Here is a 17,218-nt window from a genome sequence, read left to right on the forward strand (position 1 = left end):
TTTTTTAAATCATACTTTTGTAAAGTTTATCTTATTTATTTACAAAACTCATTTACTTACTTTTATTGTATCTTATTTCCTGTCCTCAAAGCCTTTTGCCAATGTTTGCCTTTTTCCCCCTTCTATCTTTTAATCAGTTCAGCTAACCTATTCATCATTTTTCAGTCCCTCCAGGAATTGGCAATTGGTGCTTGCGCCAATTCACGCAAATTCAACCGTGAATGATGCACAGCCTCGCAACTTTGTCTAAAGCTTGCAACTTCCCAGCACTTTTGGCCAATCAGCATAATATTGGACAGTCTAAGCGGCACACAATCACACAAGTCTACTGTCTAATCAAAACATACGTGTGTTTCTTGTGTGGACGAGCCAGAAACAACAACTAGTAACAATATAGCAACTCTTTATTGCTGAAACGGCACAATTGTCGTCCTCCAGAAGGTAGTGAATACTACATTACCTTCTGGGTAATTTAGTATACAAACATTTACTTCCTAGTTTACATGTAAGTATATATTTTACCTTTATTTATTTAGGGTAAGACAATTAAGAAAGCATTTTCAATTGCAATGCCGACCTAGCAAAGAGGCAACAATTGCATGTTAGACATGTTGAAGTGTAATAATAATCTCTCATTGTCTCTCCTTTACCAACAAAAATGACTGCTATAGATCACTCTCAACACTTCACGAATGCTCCTCGTGTGTGTGTGTGTGAATGTATTGGAACATAAATACAAAACCCAAAACCAGTGAAGTTGGCCTTTTGTGTAAATCATAAATACAAACAGAATACAAGGATTTGCAATGATTTTCAATTTACAGTGGGGCAAAAAAGTATTTAGTCAGCCACCGATTGTGCAAATTCTCCCATTTAAAATAATGACGGAGGTCTGTAATTTTCATCATAGGTACACTTCAACTGTGAGAGACAGAATGTGAAAAAAAATCCAGGAATTCACATTGTAGGAATTTTCAAGAATTTATTTGTAAATTATGGTGGAAAATAAGTATTTGGTCAACCATTCAAAGCTCTCACTGATGGAAGGAGGTTTTGGCTCAAAATCTCACGATACATGGCCCCATTCATTATTTCCTTAACACGGATCAATCGTCCTGTCCCCTTAGCAGAAATACAGCCCCAAAGCATGATGTTTCCACCCCCATGCTTCACAGTAGGTATGGTGTTCTTGGGATGCAACTCAGTAATCTTCTTCCTCCAAACACGACGAGTTGTGTTTATACCAAAAAGTTATATTTTGGTTTCATCTGACCACATGGCATTCTCCCAATCCTCTGCTGTATCATCCATGTATCCATTTTGGTATAAACTCAACTCGTCGTGTTTGGAGGAAGAAGAATACTGAGTTGCATCCCAAGAACACCATACCTACTGTGAAGCATGGGGGTGGAAACATCATTCTTTGGGGCCGTTTTTCTGCTAAGGGGACAGGACGATTGATCCGTGTTAAGGAAAGAATGAATAGGGCCATGTATCATGAGATTTTGACCCAAAACCTCCTTCCATCAGTGAGAGCTTTGAATGGTTGACCAAAGACTTATTTTCCACCATAATTTATAAAGAAATTATTTAAAATTCCTGCAATGTGAATTCCTGGATTTTTTTTTTCACATTCTGTCTCTCACAGTTGAAGTGTACCTATGATGAAAATTACAGACCTGTGTCATCATTTTAAGTGGGAGAACTTGCACAATCGGTGGCTGACTAAATACTTTTTTGCCCCACTGTATATTCAATTGAATAGACTGCAAAGACAAGATATTTAATGTTGGAACTGAGACTTTTTTTTTTTTTTTTTTTTGCAAATAATCATTAACTTAGAATTTAAAGGCAGCAACACACTGCAAAAAAGTTGTTACGGGCATTTTTACCACTGCGTTACATGGCCTTTCCTTTTAACAACACTCGGCAAATGTTTGGGAACTGGGGAGACCAATTTTTGAAGTGGGATTCTTTCCCATTCTTGCTTGATGTACAGCTTATGTTGTTCAACAGTCTCCGCTGTCGTATTTTAGGCTTCACAATGCACCACACATTTTTAATGGGAGACAGGTCTGGACTACAGGCAGGCCAGTCTAGTACCCACACTCTTTTACTACGCAGCCTCGCTGTTGTAACACGTGCAGAAAGTGGCTTGGCATTGTCTAGCTGAAATAAGCAGGGGCGTCCATGAAAAAGACGTTGCTTGGATGGCAACATATGTTGCTCCAAAACGTATATGTACCTTTCAGCATTAATGGTGCCTTCACATATGTGTAAGTTACCGTGCCTTGGGCACTAATACACCCCCATACCATCACAGATGCTGGCTTTTGAACTTTGCGGCTATAACAATCCAGATGTTTTTTTTCCTCTTTGTTCCGGAAGACACGACGTCCACATTTTCCAAAAAAAGTTTGAAATGTGGACTTGTCAAACCACAGAACACTTTTTACACTTTGCATCAGTCCATCTTAGATGAGCTCAGGCCCAGCGAAGCCGGTTGTGTTTCTGAGTGTTGTTGATAAATGACTTTCGCTTTGCACAGTAGAGTTTTAACTTTCACTTACCGATGTAGCGACAAGCTGTAGTTACTGACAGTGTTTTTCTGAAGTGTTCCTGAGCCCATGTGGTGATATCCTTTTCACACTGATGTCGCTTTTTGATGCACTACCGCCTGAGGGATCGAAGGTCATGGGCATTGTCGCTTACGTGGAGTAATTTCTCCAGATTCTCTGAACCTTTTAATGATATTATGGACCGGAGATGGTGAAATTCCTAAATTCCTTGCAGTAGCTTGTTGAGAGATGTTGTTCTTAAACTGTTTGACAATTTGCTCATGCATTTGTTGACAAAGTGGTGACCCTCACCCCATCTTTGTTTGTGAATGACTGAGCATTTCATGGAAGCTGCTTTTATACCCAATCATGACACCCACATGTTCCCAATTGGCCTGTTTACCTGTGGGATGTTCCAAACAAGTGTTTGATGAGCATTCCTCAACTTGCTCAGTCTTTTTTGTCACTTGTGCCAGCTTTTTTAAAACATGTTGCAGGCATCAAACTCCAAATTACCTAATATTTGCAGAAAATAACAGTTTTCCAGTTCGAACGTTAAGTATCTTGTCTGTGCAGTATATTCAATTGAATATAAGTTGGAAAGTATTTGCAAATCATTGTATTCTGTTTTTATTTACCATTTACACAACGTGCCAACTTCACAAGTTTTGGGTTTTGTAGATGTTTAACACAGACAAATACATTTCAAGAGTAAACATGGAGAGTGTGTGCAACTTGTGGACAGCAGAGCAGACAAGAAGGCATCTGGTGGCGTTTCTGTTCGTAATTAAAGTCCTTCTTTTTAGTTCTACTGAATTAAAACAATGCAGTAATTTGACAATGAGCTCGGAGTACGTGAAGTTACTGCCATCTATTGTCTGCTTTTAAGTCTGTGTGGCATATAACGAGTAAAACATCAGTACGTTTTAAATTTGTTTTGATGAAATCTTGCACTTTTTGAGGAACACTTCAAACGGTGATGACAAATTCATAAAATCACGACATGATCCAACATTACTGGAAAAAAAGAAACCAACTTTTGTCGCATTTTAGGCCACAGCAATCACAACAAAAGCCTGCAAAATCTTGGCGGGACGGAAATAGGGATTCACCTTAGCTGTATTTCTTTTTCATTTTTGTTCTTTTACAGTTGTGATCAAAATTATTCAACCCACACACAATGTTGGTGTTTTAGCAAGTAGGACATTTATTCCGTATTTTGTTTATAGTCATATCAAATAAAGATGCATTCAATAGACAAATGCAACCTGAATTACAACATTATATTTTGTAACATACCAAACAGTGTAATTTCTCTTAATATCTCATTGACAAAATTATTCAACCCCTTGAAGATCATAACTCTTAAGAACAGAATTTGAATAAGGTCTTTTCAATCAGGTGTTGAAAACACCTGTAGATGTGATTAGAACCATAACGAGCAACAATTAAACTGATTGAAAAAGACTGTGACGCTCAGCTTCTTGTAGATGGTCAATGGTGTATTTGCATCATGGTGAAGTCCAGGGAGTGGTCAAAGAAGTCAAGAGAGGAGGTAATTTCTCTTCATAAGAAAGGATATGGATTGAAGAAAATAGCAAAGACATTACACATTCCAAGAGACACAGTTGGGAGCATAATTTGCAAGTTTAAAGCTAAAGGCACAGTGGAAACACTACCTGGGCGTGGTAGAAAGAGGATGCTGTGTGCAACTGCTGTCAATGTTATGTATGGAGGAGAAAAAATGAAGCTTACAAAGAGAAGAACACCTTTCCTACTGTTAAGCATGGTGGGGGGGTCAATCATGCTCTGGGGATGTTTCTCTGCCTCAGGTACTGGGAATCTCCAACACGTTCAAGGCATTATGAATTTTGTTTCCTAGCAGGATATATTAGCTGCAAATGTCATGAAGTCAGTGACGAAGCTGAGGCTTGGGAGACGTTGGACCTTCCAACAGGACAACGATCCCAAGCATACCTCCAAGTCAACATCAGAGTGGTTGCAGAAGAAGGGCTGGAAGACTCTGGAGTGGCCTTCAGAGTCGCCAGACCTAAATCCTATAGAAAAGCTGTGGTGGGACTTGAAGAAGGCAGTTGCAGCACACAAGCCCAAGAATATTAATGAACTGGAGGCCATTGCCCAAGAGGAATGGGCTAAAATGCCTGTAGATGGTTGCAAGAAGCTTGTGTCCAGTTATGTATCACCTTTGAAGGATGTCATAACTGCCAAAGGGTGTTCTACTAAGTACTAAAGATGCATGTAACTAGGGGGTTGAATCATTTTGTCAATGAGATATTAAGAAAAATGTCCGTTTTTGGTATTTTGTAAAATACAGTGTTACAATTGAAGTTGCATTTGTCTATTTGACACATCTTTATTTGATGTGACTATAAACAAAATACAGAATGAATGTCCAACTTGTTAAAACACCAAAATTGTGTGGGGGTTGAATAATTTTGATCACAACTGTACCTATTTTTTACATATTAAAAGTCTTTTATTCAGTTTTTACTTATTTCCTGACTTCAAACTGATTTGTTAATTTAAATACTGTATCATTTTACTCGTTTAGCTAATAATTCATATACTTAGATTTAATTTATTCATATTTTTACATTTCCTTTTTTCCTTTGCCGAACATAAAAAAGTCACAGTACAGGTAGGAAAAAGTCATTTAAATGGATTCCCAATAATTACATACTTGATGGTGCCAACTTGCAGGGTATGGGTCTAATGGGGCGGTATTGCTCGGTTGATAGAGTGGCCGTCCCGGCAACTTGAGGGTTCCAGGTTCGATCCCTGCTTCTGCAATCCTAGACGCTGGCGTTGTGTCCTTAAGCAAGAGACTTTACTTACCTGCTCCCAGTACCACCCACACTGGTTTAAAAATGTAACTTAGATATTGGGTTTCCCAACGTAAAAGCGCTTTGAGTCACTAGAGAAAAGTGCTATGTAAATATAATTCAATTCACTTTTTTCACCACAATAAAAGGAGGCGGCGTTGTGTTTGTGTTGCAGCTGATTGGCATGTTGCTGGCCTGCTGTCTGTCCAGGATCATCACAGCCAATCAGTACGAGATGGTCTAGCGGACGTCACGAGGCAGGTGGGGCACTTCAAAAAAAAATTTTTTTTAATTTAACGACATCATATAATAAACAATTTGAGGCGTGGCCCATTGATGACATTGTCTTTTCAGTGAGATGAAGAGAAGATAACAAAGAGAGCGACACACACGACAGTACTTTTTTCCTTCTACTAACACTAATCACATGTCTCTCTTTGTCTCGCTGCCTGCCGACATCCCATAATGTTAACATCTGACTTACTGTAAACGCATCATTCCCACCGTAGAGCTTTGAGCACCACACACCACACTGTCTGGACTTAATACTGCTTTTCCTTCACACTTTTTGTAGCAGTCACTGCTGATATAGCTCGGTTGGTAGAGCGGCTGTGCCGGCAACTTCAGGGTTGCAGGTTCAATCCCCACTTCTGCCATCCTAGTCACTGCTGTTGTACCCTTGGGCAAGACACTTTATCCAAGTGCCACTCACACTGGTTTAAAAATGTAACTTAGATATTGGTTTTCACTATGTAAAGCTTTGAGTCACTTGAGAAAAGCCGCTATATAAAATTCACCTAATTCACAATTAGCACACGTCAGTCACCAAATATATTGTATGTTTGGCTCGCAGACACCAGGGGGTGCTGTTGGACTGCCAGCTCACTGGATGACATGAATCAGGGCGGAAGTGTAGAGAAGAAAAAACATGCTAACTCAGCAGAATTTGTTCACATATACCGTACAAGAAATCTACGACATTTTTTGTCCTAATAAGAATTCTTAAAGTTGTAACGCCGTTACTTTGAAAATAAGGAATTCCCCTTTTTTATGTACGATAACTTCAATCATGGCATAATAATATTCAACTTAAATCCCAATTCAGTACGACGCTACTGCGAGTTTGTTTGAAAACGACTTTCGCAATCTTTCAGATTTGTTGATATATTATGACTTTAACTTTCAAAAAAAATAAAAATTTTCTCCGAATATGATTTTATTTTTGAGACATGACTTTGTTTCTTGCAACATTACAACTCGTAAAACAACAGAAGACTTATAGCTTTTCAAAATGTATTTTGAAAGTACGACTTTTTCAAAATCAAGTTGTTTTTCGTAATGTATAACTTTGTTCTCGTAATATTACAACGTTTTATTTAATTTAAAAGTACGACTTAAACAACTTTTTTCTCCTAATAAAACTTTGTTCTGGTAACATTACCACTTTGTTTCTTGCCACATGACTACTTTTTGCTGTGCTAAAATGGCGGACGATGTACAAAATAACGACATATTTCGAAGGACCACTTTTCTTGCACGATACAACTTATTTCTCGTAATATTTGATTTTATTCTTGAAACATTACAACTTTGTTTTTATTTTTTGCAGTATTACTACTTGATTTAAAAAAGGTTAGAAATCAGGTTTGTTTTTTTTATGATACCATGACTTTGTTTTCAAAAGTAACATCTATCGTAATGTATTCTCGAAACATTTCAGAGGACATTTTTCTTAAAGTACAACTTTGTTCTCTTAATATTTTGACTGAATTGATTCCGCCCGATTGTAGCTGAGATAGGCGCCAGCGCCCCCCGCGACCACAAAAAAGGGAATAAGCGGTGGAAAAAGGAAGGATGGATGGATGGATTAAGAAGTACAACATTATTTGAAGACCTACTTCTTTTGGACTCTACATTTTTTTTTCTCTCGTGATATTCAAGCGTGTGCATTGTGATATTACTACTTGATTTAAAAACGGGCAAACCGTAACAATTTTTCTTACGATAATACGCCTTTCCTTTTCAAATTTGTCATCTACGATTTTGTTGTCGTTATATAGTGACTTTATTTTCCAAATATGTGCGACGTTATTCTTCTTACAACTTGTTAATACGTGTTTTGGTTTTTTTGTAACTGTTTAGAAATTGCCTTTATTTCCTTAACACAACTGTACTAAAAAATTTACGACTTTGTTTCTGGTAATATTACGACTTTATTCTCGAACTTACGACTCTCTTAATATTTCGACGACCAGATTTTTTTTTTAAACTCTTGTTCTTTTAATTTCATGATTATATATTCGTACAATTGAACTAACACTTTTTTATAGTAAAAATCACAATTCCACAAAGTAAATGGAAAAAAAAATCCCCCTCAAACTTGATTGATTCTTGCAGTATTTTTGCTTTTCCTCAGTTCTTCCATGATTGAAATAAAAAATATTAAAACGAATAAGTTTTGATGAAAGGACACTTGACTCAAACTGGGATAAAGTGCACAGTGTTCTGTGTGGTGCATCAAATGTCTTCATTATCATCATCATATCTGTAGATATGTACTGTAAATGTCATTTATAATGATGTCACGTTTCTCATTCTAATATGCTCATTGGAAGAATCTACTGTTTAGCTGTATTTGTTTGCACTGATCGATAGTTGTAGATCAATAGACTTCTTGTGGACTTTGGCATTACAGCTTTTACCAAGTGAGTCTCTTTTTTTTCCCTTAGTTTGTGTGCAAAAATGATTGAGATCATTGAACTATTTTCCTTCTGTGATGTACTGGAGTTACTTATTAAATATTGTGTTTATTGAGTTTGTAGGTCAGTATTTGATGGTGGCTTTTTTTTGGTGAAAATACTTAACTACTCGCTATTAAAGCTGTACGGTTATTTTCGTGATTTTAATGTTGTCTTGTAAATATGAAACTGTAATGCCATCCAGCTTGCACATGGGGTCACCAGACACCCCAAAACTACACCATAATGTCTACTATTAATTGAAGTCACCATCTGAGGTCTTATTATTATTATTATTATTATTATTATTATCAATAAATTGACAAATGGAACTTGTTTGTCGGATATCATCATTGCTGGTGCAAACTGTGCTGCGACCACTCAATGAATTAACAAAAGTCATGCAAACTGTCATGGATGTATCAAAATATATATTTTTTTAATTTAAGGTAAAATTGTCCATTAATCAATTTGTTTATTTAATGACCAAAAGTCAGCCTATCAGCTCATTAAATCCCACGCTACTTTTTTTTTCGTGATTGGTGACTTTGACCGATTGAAATCGATTTATTGTGTATTTTTATGGTGCTTTTTGGTCAATGCACAAAAAGCCTTTGAACACAGGAAATAAAATCATTGTCCACAACATAAGTCAGTGGTTCTCAAATGGGGGTACCCCTGGGGGTACTTGAAGGTAGGCCAAGGGGTACGTGAGGTTTTTTTTAAATATTCGAAATATAGCAACAATTCAAAAATCCTCTATAAATATGTTTAATGAATAATTATAACGCCTGTGATGATTGTGATGCCAGATTTGTTCCGCCGTGAATGCGTCAGCACGAACACAGCAAAAGGTAAGAAATAATGATTTATTTGACAAAAGGAGATATATAACAAAAACACTAGAGCTAAGAAAAGGCAAACAAAAGACGCTAGCATGAGAGCTAGGATATACAAATAGACTAAAACTTGGCACGAAGGCACAAAAAGTAAAACAAAAACAATTAGCATGAGAGCTAAGAATAACTAGTGGCTTAGCGTAGAAGCTAGCGAGAAGACATAAACCAGTCGTACAGTTGCATGAAAGCAAACTAGAGTCCCAGGCTGAACAAACAAAAGAGGAATGCTTATATAGGGAAGGTGATTATCTGTAGCAGGTGTGCGGGACCGTGAGTAGCAGGTGAAATCAATGAACAACCATGGTGACAAACCAAACAGGAAATAAAGAGGTCAGACTACCAAATGTGATACAGAAAAGAAACAATAAACAAGGATGTGTAGCGATCCGAGTAGCGGATCGCAATAATAATACTTCAACAAAATATGAATGTAAGTTCATAAACTGTGAAAAGAAATGCAACCATGCAATATTCAGTGTTGACAGCTGGATTTTTTGTGGACATGTTCCATAAATATTGATGCTAAAGATTTCTTTTTTTGTGAAGAAATGTTTAGAATTAAGTTCATGAATCCAGATGGATATCTATTACAATCCCCAAAGAGGGCACTTTAAGTTGATGATTACTTCTATGTGTAGAAATCTTTATTTATAATTGAATCACTTGTTTATTTTTCAACAAGTTTTTAGTTATTTTTATATCTTTTTTTCCAAATAGTTCAAGAAAGACCTCCACAAATGAGCAGTATTGTGCACTGTTATACAATTTAATAAATCAGAAACTGATGACATAGTGCTGTATTTTACTTCTTTATCTCTTTTGTTCAACCAAAAATGCTTTGCTCTGATTAGGGGGTACTTGAATTAAAAAAATGTTCACAAGGGGTACATCACTGAAAAAAGGTTGAGAACCACTGACATAAGTGAATAGGTTCAATACCATTTCAGAATGTAATTAAAGGACAATTAAACAAATTATTATGCAGAGTTTCTAAAATAGCATTACCTGACATAGAAAATATTTTTGTAAATAATATCAACAATAATGAAAAAGTATTAAAGTATTATTTTTTATGTCTATTTCAATCGAGGAGAATGGTAGTTGTCAAACTTTTCAGTACAACATTGCAAGTATTTACTAAATGTAACTTAGATATCGGGTGTCACCATGTAAAAGCGCTTTGAGTCACCAAAGAAAAGCGCTATATAAATATAATTCACTTCACTTCACTACTTAGTTTTTTTTGTTTTTTGCACATGCAGTTTTTCCATTAGCTTCAAACATGTGACTTATGGGTAAATGACTGCTGGGATGTGAGGTAAGTTTAAAAACCCCAAATAAATGACACAACCCTAAAAAGACCTAAAATGCCTTTTTATTTATTTACATGTTTTGTATAAACCAAACCAGTGTTTAACCATAGGACCAGCTGTGGTCTATTAAGGAGTCAGCTGTAATACACTTTTCCACCACGTGTGGCAGTAATGAGTCAGTCAGTGGTCTGGAGCAAAAGTGACAATTGATAGTTGTGTCTTGCCTTTTTGTCCCCATATTTTTATTAGCCCCTTTTTAAAGACAAATAGTATTTTTGTACTCTGCCTCCCGCACGAATGCATTTGAGATAGGCTCCAGCGACCCCAAAAAAGGGACAAGCGGTAGAAATTGGATGGATGGATAGTGTTTTTGTGTAAAGGGCCTGTTTATGTGTCAATAAATAAATAGCAGTCTTTGATAATGAACGCATGCTTTCATATCCTTTGAAAATATTCAGACTTGGTCAACTGTGAGTAGGTTAAATATCATATTATTAAATATGATTGAAATTGCTGATTCATTTTTAATATTTGAGTGGGCCCTGGGCTCCGAGGTCAAAACAATAAATCTCTAAACTCTATAATAGTCCTTTTACGGTTATTAAAAACATTTAAAATTTTACATTTATTTTTACACCCCTGTACCCTCCGTCAATCCACTTTCTATTTTTTACTATTTAAAAAAAACATTGTAAGAGTGTAAAACATCTGCAAATATATGGGGATTTAACTTATGTCTCTAATATTGTTTTCTTTATGCCTGCACTTGTAAATGGAGCCCGTATGCAGGGACGTGGCTCCTAATCCTGGACCCCCCACACGCATACTTGCCAACCCTCCCGGATTTTCCGGGAGACTCCCGAAATTCAGCGCCTCTCCAGAAAACCTCCCGGGACGAATTTTCTCCCGAAAATCTCCCAAAATTCAGACGGACCTGAGTAACGTGTATAAAGAGCGTGTCTGCCCAATGATGTTATAACTGTAGAATGATCTAGGGCGAGTTCTTGGTTTCTTATGTGGGTTTATTGTTAGGCAGTTTCATTAACGTCCTCCCAGCGCGGTAAAACAACACACAACAACAGCATTCCGTTTTCGTCTACCGTAAAGCAGTTCTTCTGCCAAACAGCAATGTTGTGACATTCTTAAACAGGACAATACTGCCATCTACTGCAGTGGTTCTCAAATGGTGGTACGCATACCCCTGGGGGTACTTGAAGGTATGCCAAGGGGTACTTGAGATTTTTTTTTAAATATTCTAAAAATAGCAACAATTCAAAAATCCTTTATAAATATATTTATTGAATAATACTTCAACAAAATATGAATGTAAGTTCATAAACTGTGAAAAGAAACACAACAATGCAATATTCAGTGTTGACAGCTAGATTTTTTGTGGACATGTTCCATAAATATTGATGTTTCTTTTTTTGTGAAGAAATGTTTAGAAATAAGTTGATCAATCCAGATGGATCTCTATTACAATCCCCAAAGAGGGCACTTCAAGTTGATGACTACTTCTATGTGTAGAAATCTTTATTTATGATTGAAACACTTGTTTATTTTTCAACAAGTTTTTAGTTATTTGTAGTTATTTGTATATCTTTTTTTCCAAATAGTTTTACTGCAAATGAGCAATATTTTGCACTTTTATACAAATTAATAAATCAGAAACTGATGACATAGTGCTGTATTTTACTTCTTTATCTCTTTTTTTCAACCAAAAATGCTTTGCTCTGATTAGGGGGTACTTGAATTGAAAAAAAATGTTCACAGGGGGTAAATCACTGAAAAAAGGTTGAGAACCACTAATCTACTGTACATGCATATGGTTAGAAAAACAAGGACGGACAATTCAACCCTTAACTCAACAATGAGTAGATGAGTGTTATGTGTGTGTAAATGTGTAAATAAATGAACACTGAAATTCAAGTATTTCTTTTATATATATACATATATGTATATATATATATATATATATATATATATATATATATATATATATATATACATACAAACCCCGCTTCCATATGAGTTGGGAAATTGGTGTTAGATGTAAATATAAACGGAATACAATGATTTGTAAATCCTTTTCAACCCATATTCAATTGAATGCACTACAAAGACAAGATATTTGATGTTCAAACTCATAAACTTTGTTTTTTTTTTGCAAATAATAATTAACTTTGAATTTCATGGCTGCAACACGTGCCAAAGTAGTTGGGAAATGGCATGTTCACCACTGTGTTACATCACCCTTTCTTTTAACAACACTCAATAAACGTTTGGGAACTGAGGAAACTAATTGTTGAAGCTTTGAAAGTGGAATTCTTTCTAATTCTTGTTTTATGTAGAGCTTTAGTCGTTCAACAGTGCTGGGTCTCCGCTGTCGTATTTTACGCTTCATAATGCGCCACACATTTTCGTTGGGAGACAGGTCTGGACTGCAGGCGGGCCAGGAAAGTACTCGCTCTCTTTTACTACGAAACCACACTGTTGTAACACATGGCTTGGCATTGTCTTGCTGAAATACGCATGGGCGTCCATGATAACGTTGCTTGGATGACAACATATGTTGCTCTAAAACCTGTATGGACCTTTCAGCATTAATGGTGTCTTCACAGATGTGTAAGTTACCCATGCCTTGGGCACTAATACACCCCCATACCATCACAGATGCTGGCTTTTGAACTTTGCGCCTATAACAATCCGGATGGTTATTTTCCTCTTTGTTCCGGAGGACACCATGTCCACAGTTTCCAAATATAATTTGAAATGTGGACTCGTCAGACCACAGAACACTTTACCACTTTGCATCAGTCCATCTTAGATGAGCTCGGGCCCAGTGAAGCCAGCGGTGTTCCTTGGTGTTGTTGATAAATGGGTTTTGCTTTGCATAGTAGAGTTTTAACTTGTACTTACAGATGTAGCGACCAACTGTAATTACTGACAGTGGTTTTATGAAGGGTTCCTGAGCCCATGTGGTGATATCCTTTACACATTGATGTCGGTTTTTTATGCAGTACCGCCTGAGGGATCAAAGGTCCGTAATATCAGAGCTTACGTGCAGTGATTTCTCCAGATTCTCTGAAATTTTTGATGATTTTACAGACCATATATGGTAAAATCCCTAAATTCCTTGCAATAGCTCGTTGAGAAATGTTGTTCTAAAACTGTTCAACAATTTGCTTACAAATTGGTGACCCTCGCCCTATCCTTGTTTGAGAATTACTTAGCATTTCATGGAAGCTGCTTTTATACCCAATCATGGCACCCACCTGTTCCCAATAAGCCTGCACACCTGTGGGGGATGTTCCAAATAAGTGTTTGATGACCATTCCTCAACTTTATCAGTATTTATTGCCACCTTTCCCAACTTCTTTGTCACGTGTTGCTGGCATCAAATTCTAAAGTTAATGATCATTTGCACAAAAAAAATGTTTATCAGTTTGAACATCAAATATGTTGTCTTTGTAGCATATTCAACTGAATATGGGTTGAAAATGATTTGCAAATCATTGTATTCTGTTTATATTTACATCTAACACAATTTCCCAACTCATATGGAAACGGGGTTTGTACTACGCTACTGCATTTGAATTTTTTAGAGACAAATGTTTTCTGAGGTGGTACTTTGTAAAAAAAAAAAACAACAACTCTGATCTACGACATATATAGACAAACATAAAAATGATTTGGTTTTGTAAAAAAAAAAAAAAATGTTTTTACAAAAAATGCAATGTCAAGTGGCCAGCATGTAAAGTTAAATAATCCAATAAACTGTCTGTGAAAGTCTTGCTCCTCCGGGTTCTTCAGACCACCGAGCATGGACATGGACGTGAACAATAATTTATTTTTCAATAAATGTTTCTTGTGGGTTTTTTCAGCCATCGGTTCGTGTCAGTCTTTGCTCTCCCTCTCGCTAGTGCTCCGACTCCCCTCTCCTTCCCGGCTGCTGCCTTTAACAGAGTGACAGGTGATTAGATAAATGTGCCCAGCTGGGCCATCTACGCACCTGTCGCTGATCTGGAAGCCGTTCCTGGCACATCCTGCTTCGCTGCAGGTCCGCACTGTCATTATTCACTTAATATATCTGGCAAGGTTTTTTTTCCTTCAGAGTGCAAAGTAGAGATTATCTGATTCATGTAGGATTATCCTCAGTGGATCATTTGAGTCACCATTATTATTATGATTTTATTATTATCAGTGCATCTCCTTGGAGTTAAGTCTCCCTTGTGTCTTTAAAAAACAATTAGGCCTCTGTTTTTAACTGTAATCAAGGGTCCTTGAACGCACCACATATATGTGCAATGAAATGCAAAAGTGAAGCTTGCACCTACGCTGCCACACATATAGATAAATCAATAAATGTTAAATGGGTTGTACTTATATAGCGCTTTTCTACCTTCAAGGTACTCAAAGCGCTTTGACACTACTTCCACATTTACCCATTCACACACACATTCACACACTGCTGGAGGGAGCTGCCATGCAAGGCGCCAACCAGCACCCATCAGGAGCAAGGGTGAAGTGTCTTGCTCAGGACACAACGGACGTGACGAGGTTGGTACTAGGTGGGATTTGAACCATGGACCTTCGGGTTGCGCACGGCCACTCTTCCACTGCGCCACGCAGGACTCTTTCCTCTGGGTTCCACGGACCACCAATCAACCGACATGACAGGCTCTTCCAGGTTTACAAGAATGTTTTATTTTTTCAATAATTTTTCTCTTCTTGCGCTTTTCAGTAATTGTCTGTCCGTCTGTCTGTCTCGCTCTCGCTCGTGCTCCACCACCAACTCTCTTCACCTCCTCGGCTGCTGTCTTTTAACAGAGCGACAGGTGATTAGATAAGCAGGCCCAGGTGAGCCGGTCCTGGCAGACCCCGCTTTGCTGCAGGTCCGCAGGTCACGCCCCCCCTCCATGATTTTGACCTCGCTGAATTTTTCTCATCGTAGCTCCAAAATGTGAGTGACTGAGGTGTGTTGAGTGAAGTCTTCCAAGCTGGGTCTGCTGCTGTCCAGGTGGAACCAACCATTTTGCATTTTTAGTTGATCTTAGACCTTCTTAATTTGATTCAAGCAAGATTATCATCAAACTTTCATAGCTTTAGATCTTGCTCCATCTGCAGTCTTAAGTGGTTTAGCTCCTTCTGAATCACTAATCCTGTGTGAAGACTCTTCTTCGGCATTGTAATGCCGGTGTGGTTTTCCCGTGGATGCGTCGAAGCAGAACACAGCATAGGTAAGATAAAGGGTATTTAATAACAAAAGTCTATGAACAAAAATACTGGTGTAAAGAGAAAAAGTAAACAAAAGACGCTAGCGTGAAAGCTAGGATAAAACAAGGAAAACTAAAACTTGCTACGAGGACACAAAAGAGTAAACAAAACATTTAGCATGAAAGCTAGACAATAAAGTGGCTTGGCGTGAGAGCTAGCGAGAAAATACATACGGATGATGAGAGTCGTCACTGATGCGCGTGGGCAAATTAGGATCCGAGAATGAGTAAACAGAAAAGGTGAGCTTAAATAGGAGGGTGAAAATTAGTAGCAGGTGTGCGGGGCGAGACTAACAGGTGGACTGATGTGTAACCATAGTGATGGACAAAAACAGGAAATAGACGGGTCAGACTGAGAATGAAAAAACAAACACGTGAAGATCTGAGCCACAGATCGCAACATCCTGGCCTCCATGGCGACAAATAAAGTAAATTTCTTACAAGTAGCATTATCACTGCAGGACGAGGACTAGCTAAACTTGCTAGATAACCGCTACCAGCAAGCTAGCGCTCCTGAATTTTCCACGGGGGGATCTACACAAACATCGACTGTAACGATACCAAGTGCAAGAGCCGTATATAGTCGATACTACAATGTCTACTTCGATATTTTTTATTATCACAAAATCTTGTTTCCTTTTTTTAAATGTATTTTATGTTTATAAACTCAGACTAATGAATTGAATTGAATTATCATTTAATTGGATTAATTGTGTGCTTTTCTACACTAAAAGTCATCTATTTATTAAACATACTCTGCTTCTCCAGAATTTGTCGCGCTCTACCTTCCACATTTTTTACCCGATTCAAACCAGATTTACCAGAATTCCAGGTTTTCCGGGACATTTTTCCCTTTCAAAATGAATTGGCCATCGGCTTCCACCGTTTCTTCATTTTTCAACCGATTCAAAACATTCCACCTTCAACATATTCCACTCATCCTGGAAATTCAAACTATCCTTTTTCCAAGTTCAAACTATTTCCAGGAATTCCCATAACTCCCGTTTTTTCAAACCCTTTTTTGACCCTTTTTTCTGGTGACCACTTCTACATTTTAACCATTCCAATGTCAAATCATTCCTTTTTAATCAGTACAAAAAAACAAAGTTGTTTTTCGAAATGGAAAAATTCCCGGTTTTCCCGAAATTCCAGGAATTTTACTTGATACCCTTTCTCAATAAAAAATGTTACTACTTCAACATTTCTCGACCGATTTGAAATATTTCAACATCAACCATTTCAACTGGTTTAGACCATTCAAGTTTTTTTGTTTTTTTACTATTTAAAAAAAAATCCCAGTTTTCCAGAAATTCTCAATTTTTGGGTGAAATTCCCTTTGAAATGGATGGGACATTTTTCAAAGTTCCACAATTTCCACATTTTTCATCTGATTCAAACTGTTCTAACTTCAAGCTATTCAGCCTGTTCAGGAATTGTGTGTTGTATTTCAACAATTCTTAAAAAATAAAAATAAAAATAAAAATCCCGGATTTCCCATAATTCCCTTTTTTTTTAGTTATTTAGTTGTTTTTTTGCTTCTTCTTTTTTTTTTTTTTTTTTTTTTTTTGCAATTTTGCAATTTCGCATTTTC

General features: G+C 37.1%; 1 protein-coding gene across 1 annotated transcript in view; it reads left to right on the forward strand.

Moving 5' to 3' along the window:
- Window positions 1–8,475, forward strand: part of tspan7b (tetraspanin 7b) — a 68,456-nt gene extending 59,981 nt beyond the window's left edge. Inside the window, exons 8-9 of the mRNA XM_061879821.1 lie at window positions 5,577–5,662; window positions 5,756–8,475. Coding sequence (XP_061735805.1) covers window positions 5,577–5,645 — 69 coding nt within the window. The 3' untranslated portion in view covers window positions 5,646–5,662; window positions 5,756–8,475. The remainder of the gene's footprint in view (window positions 1–5,576; window positions 5,663–5,755) is intronic.
- The last annotated feature ends 8,743 nt before the right edge of the window (window positions 8,476–17,218 follow it).

This window comes from Nerophis ophidion, linkage group LG19 (assembly GCF_033978795.1).
Source record: "Nerophis ophidion isolate RoL-2023_Sa linkage group LG19, RoL_Noph_v1.0, whole genome shotgun sequence".
In the NCBI taxonomy this organism is placed as follows: domain Eukaryota; kingdom Metazoa; phylum Chordata; class Actinopteri; order Syngnathiformes; family Syngnathidae; genus Nerophis; species Nerophis ophidion.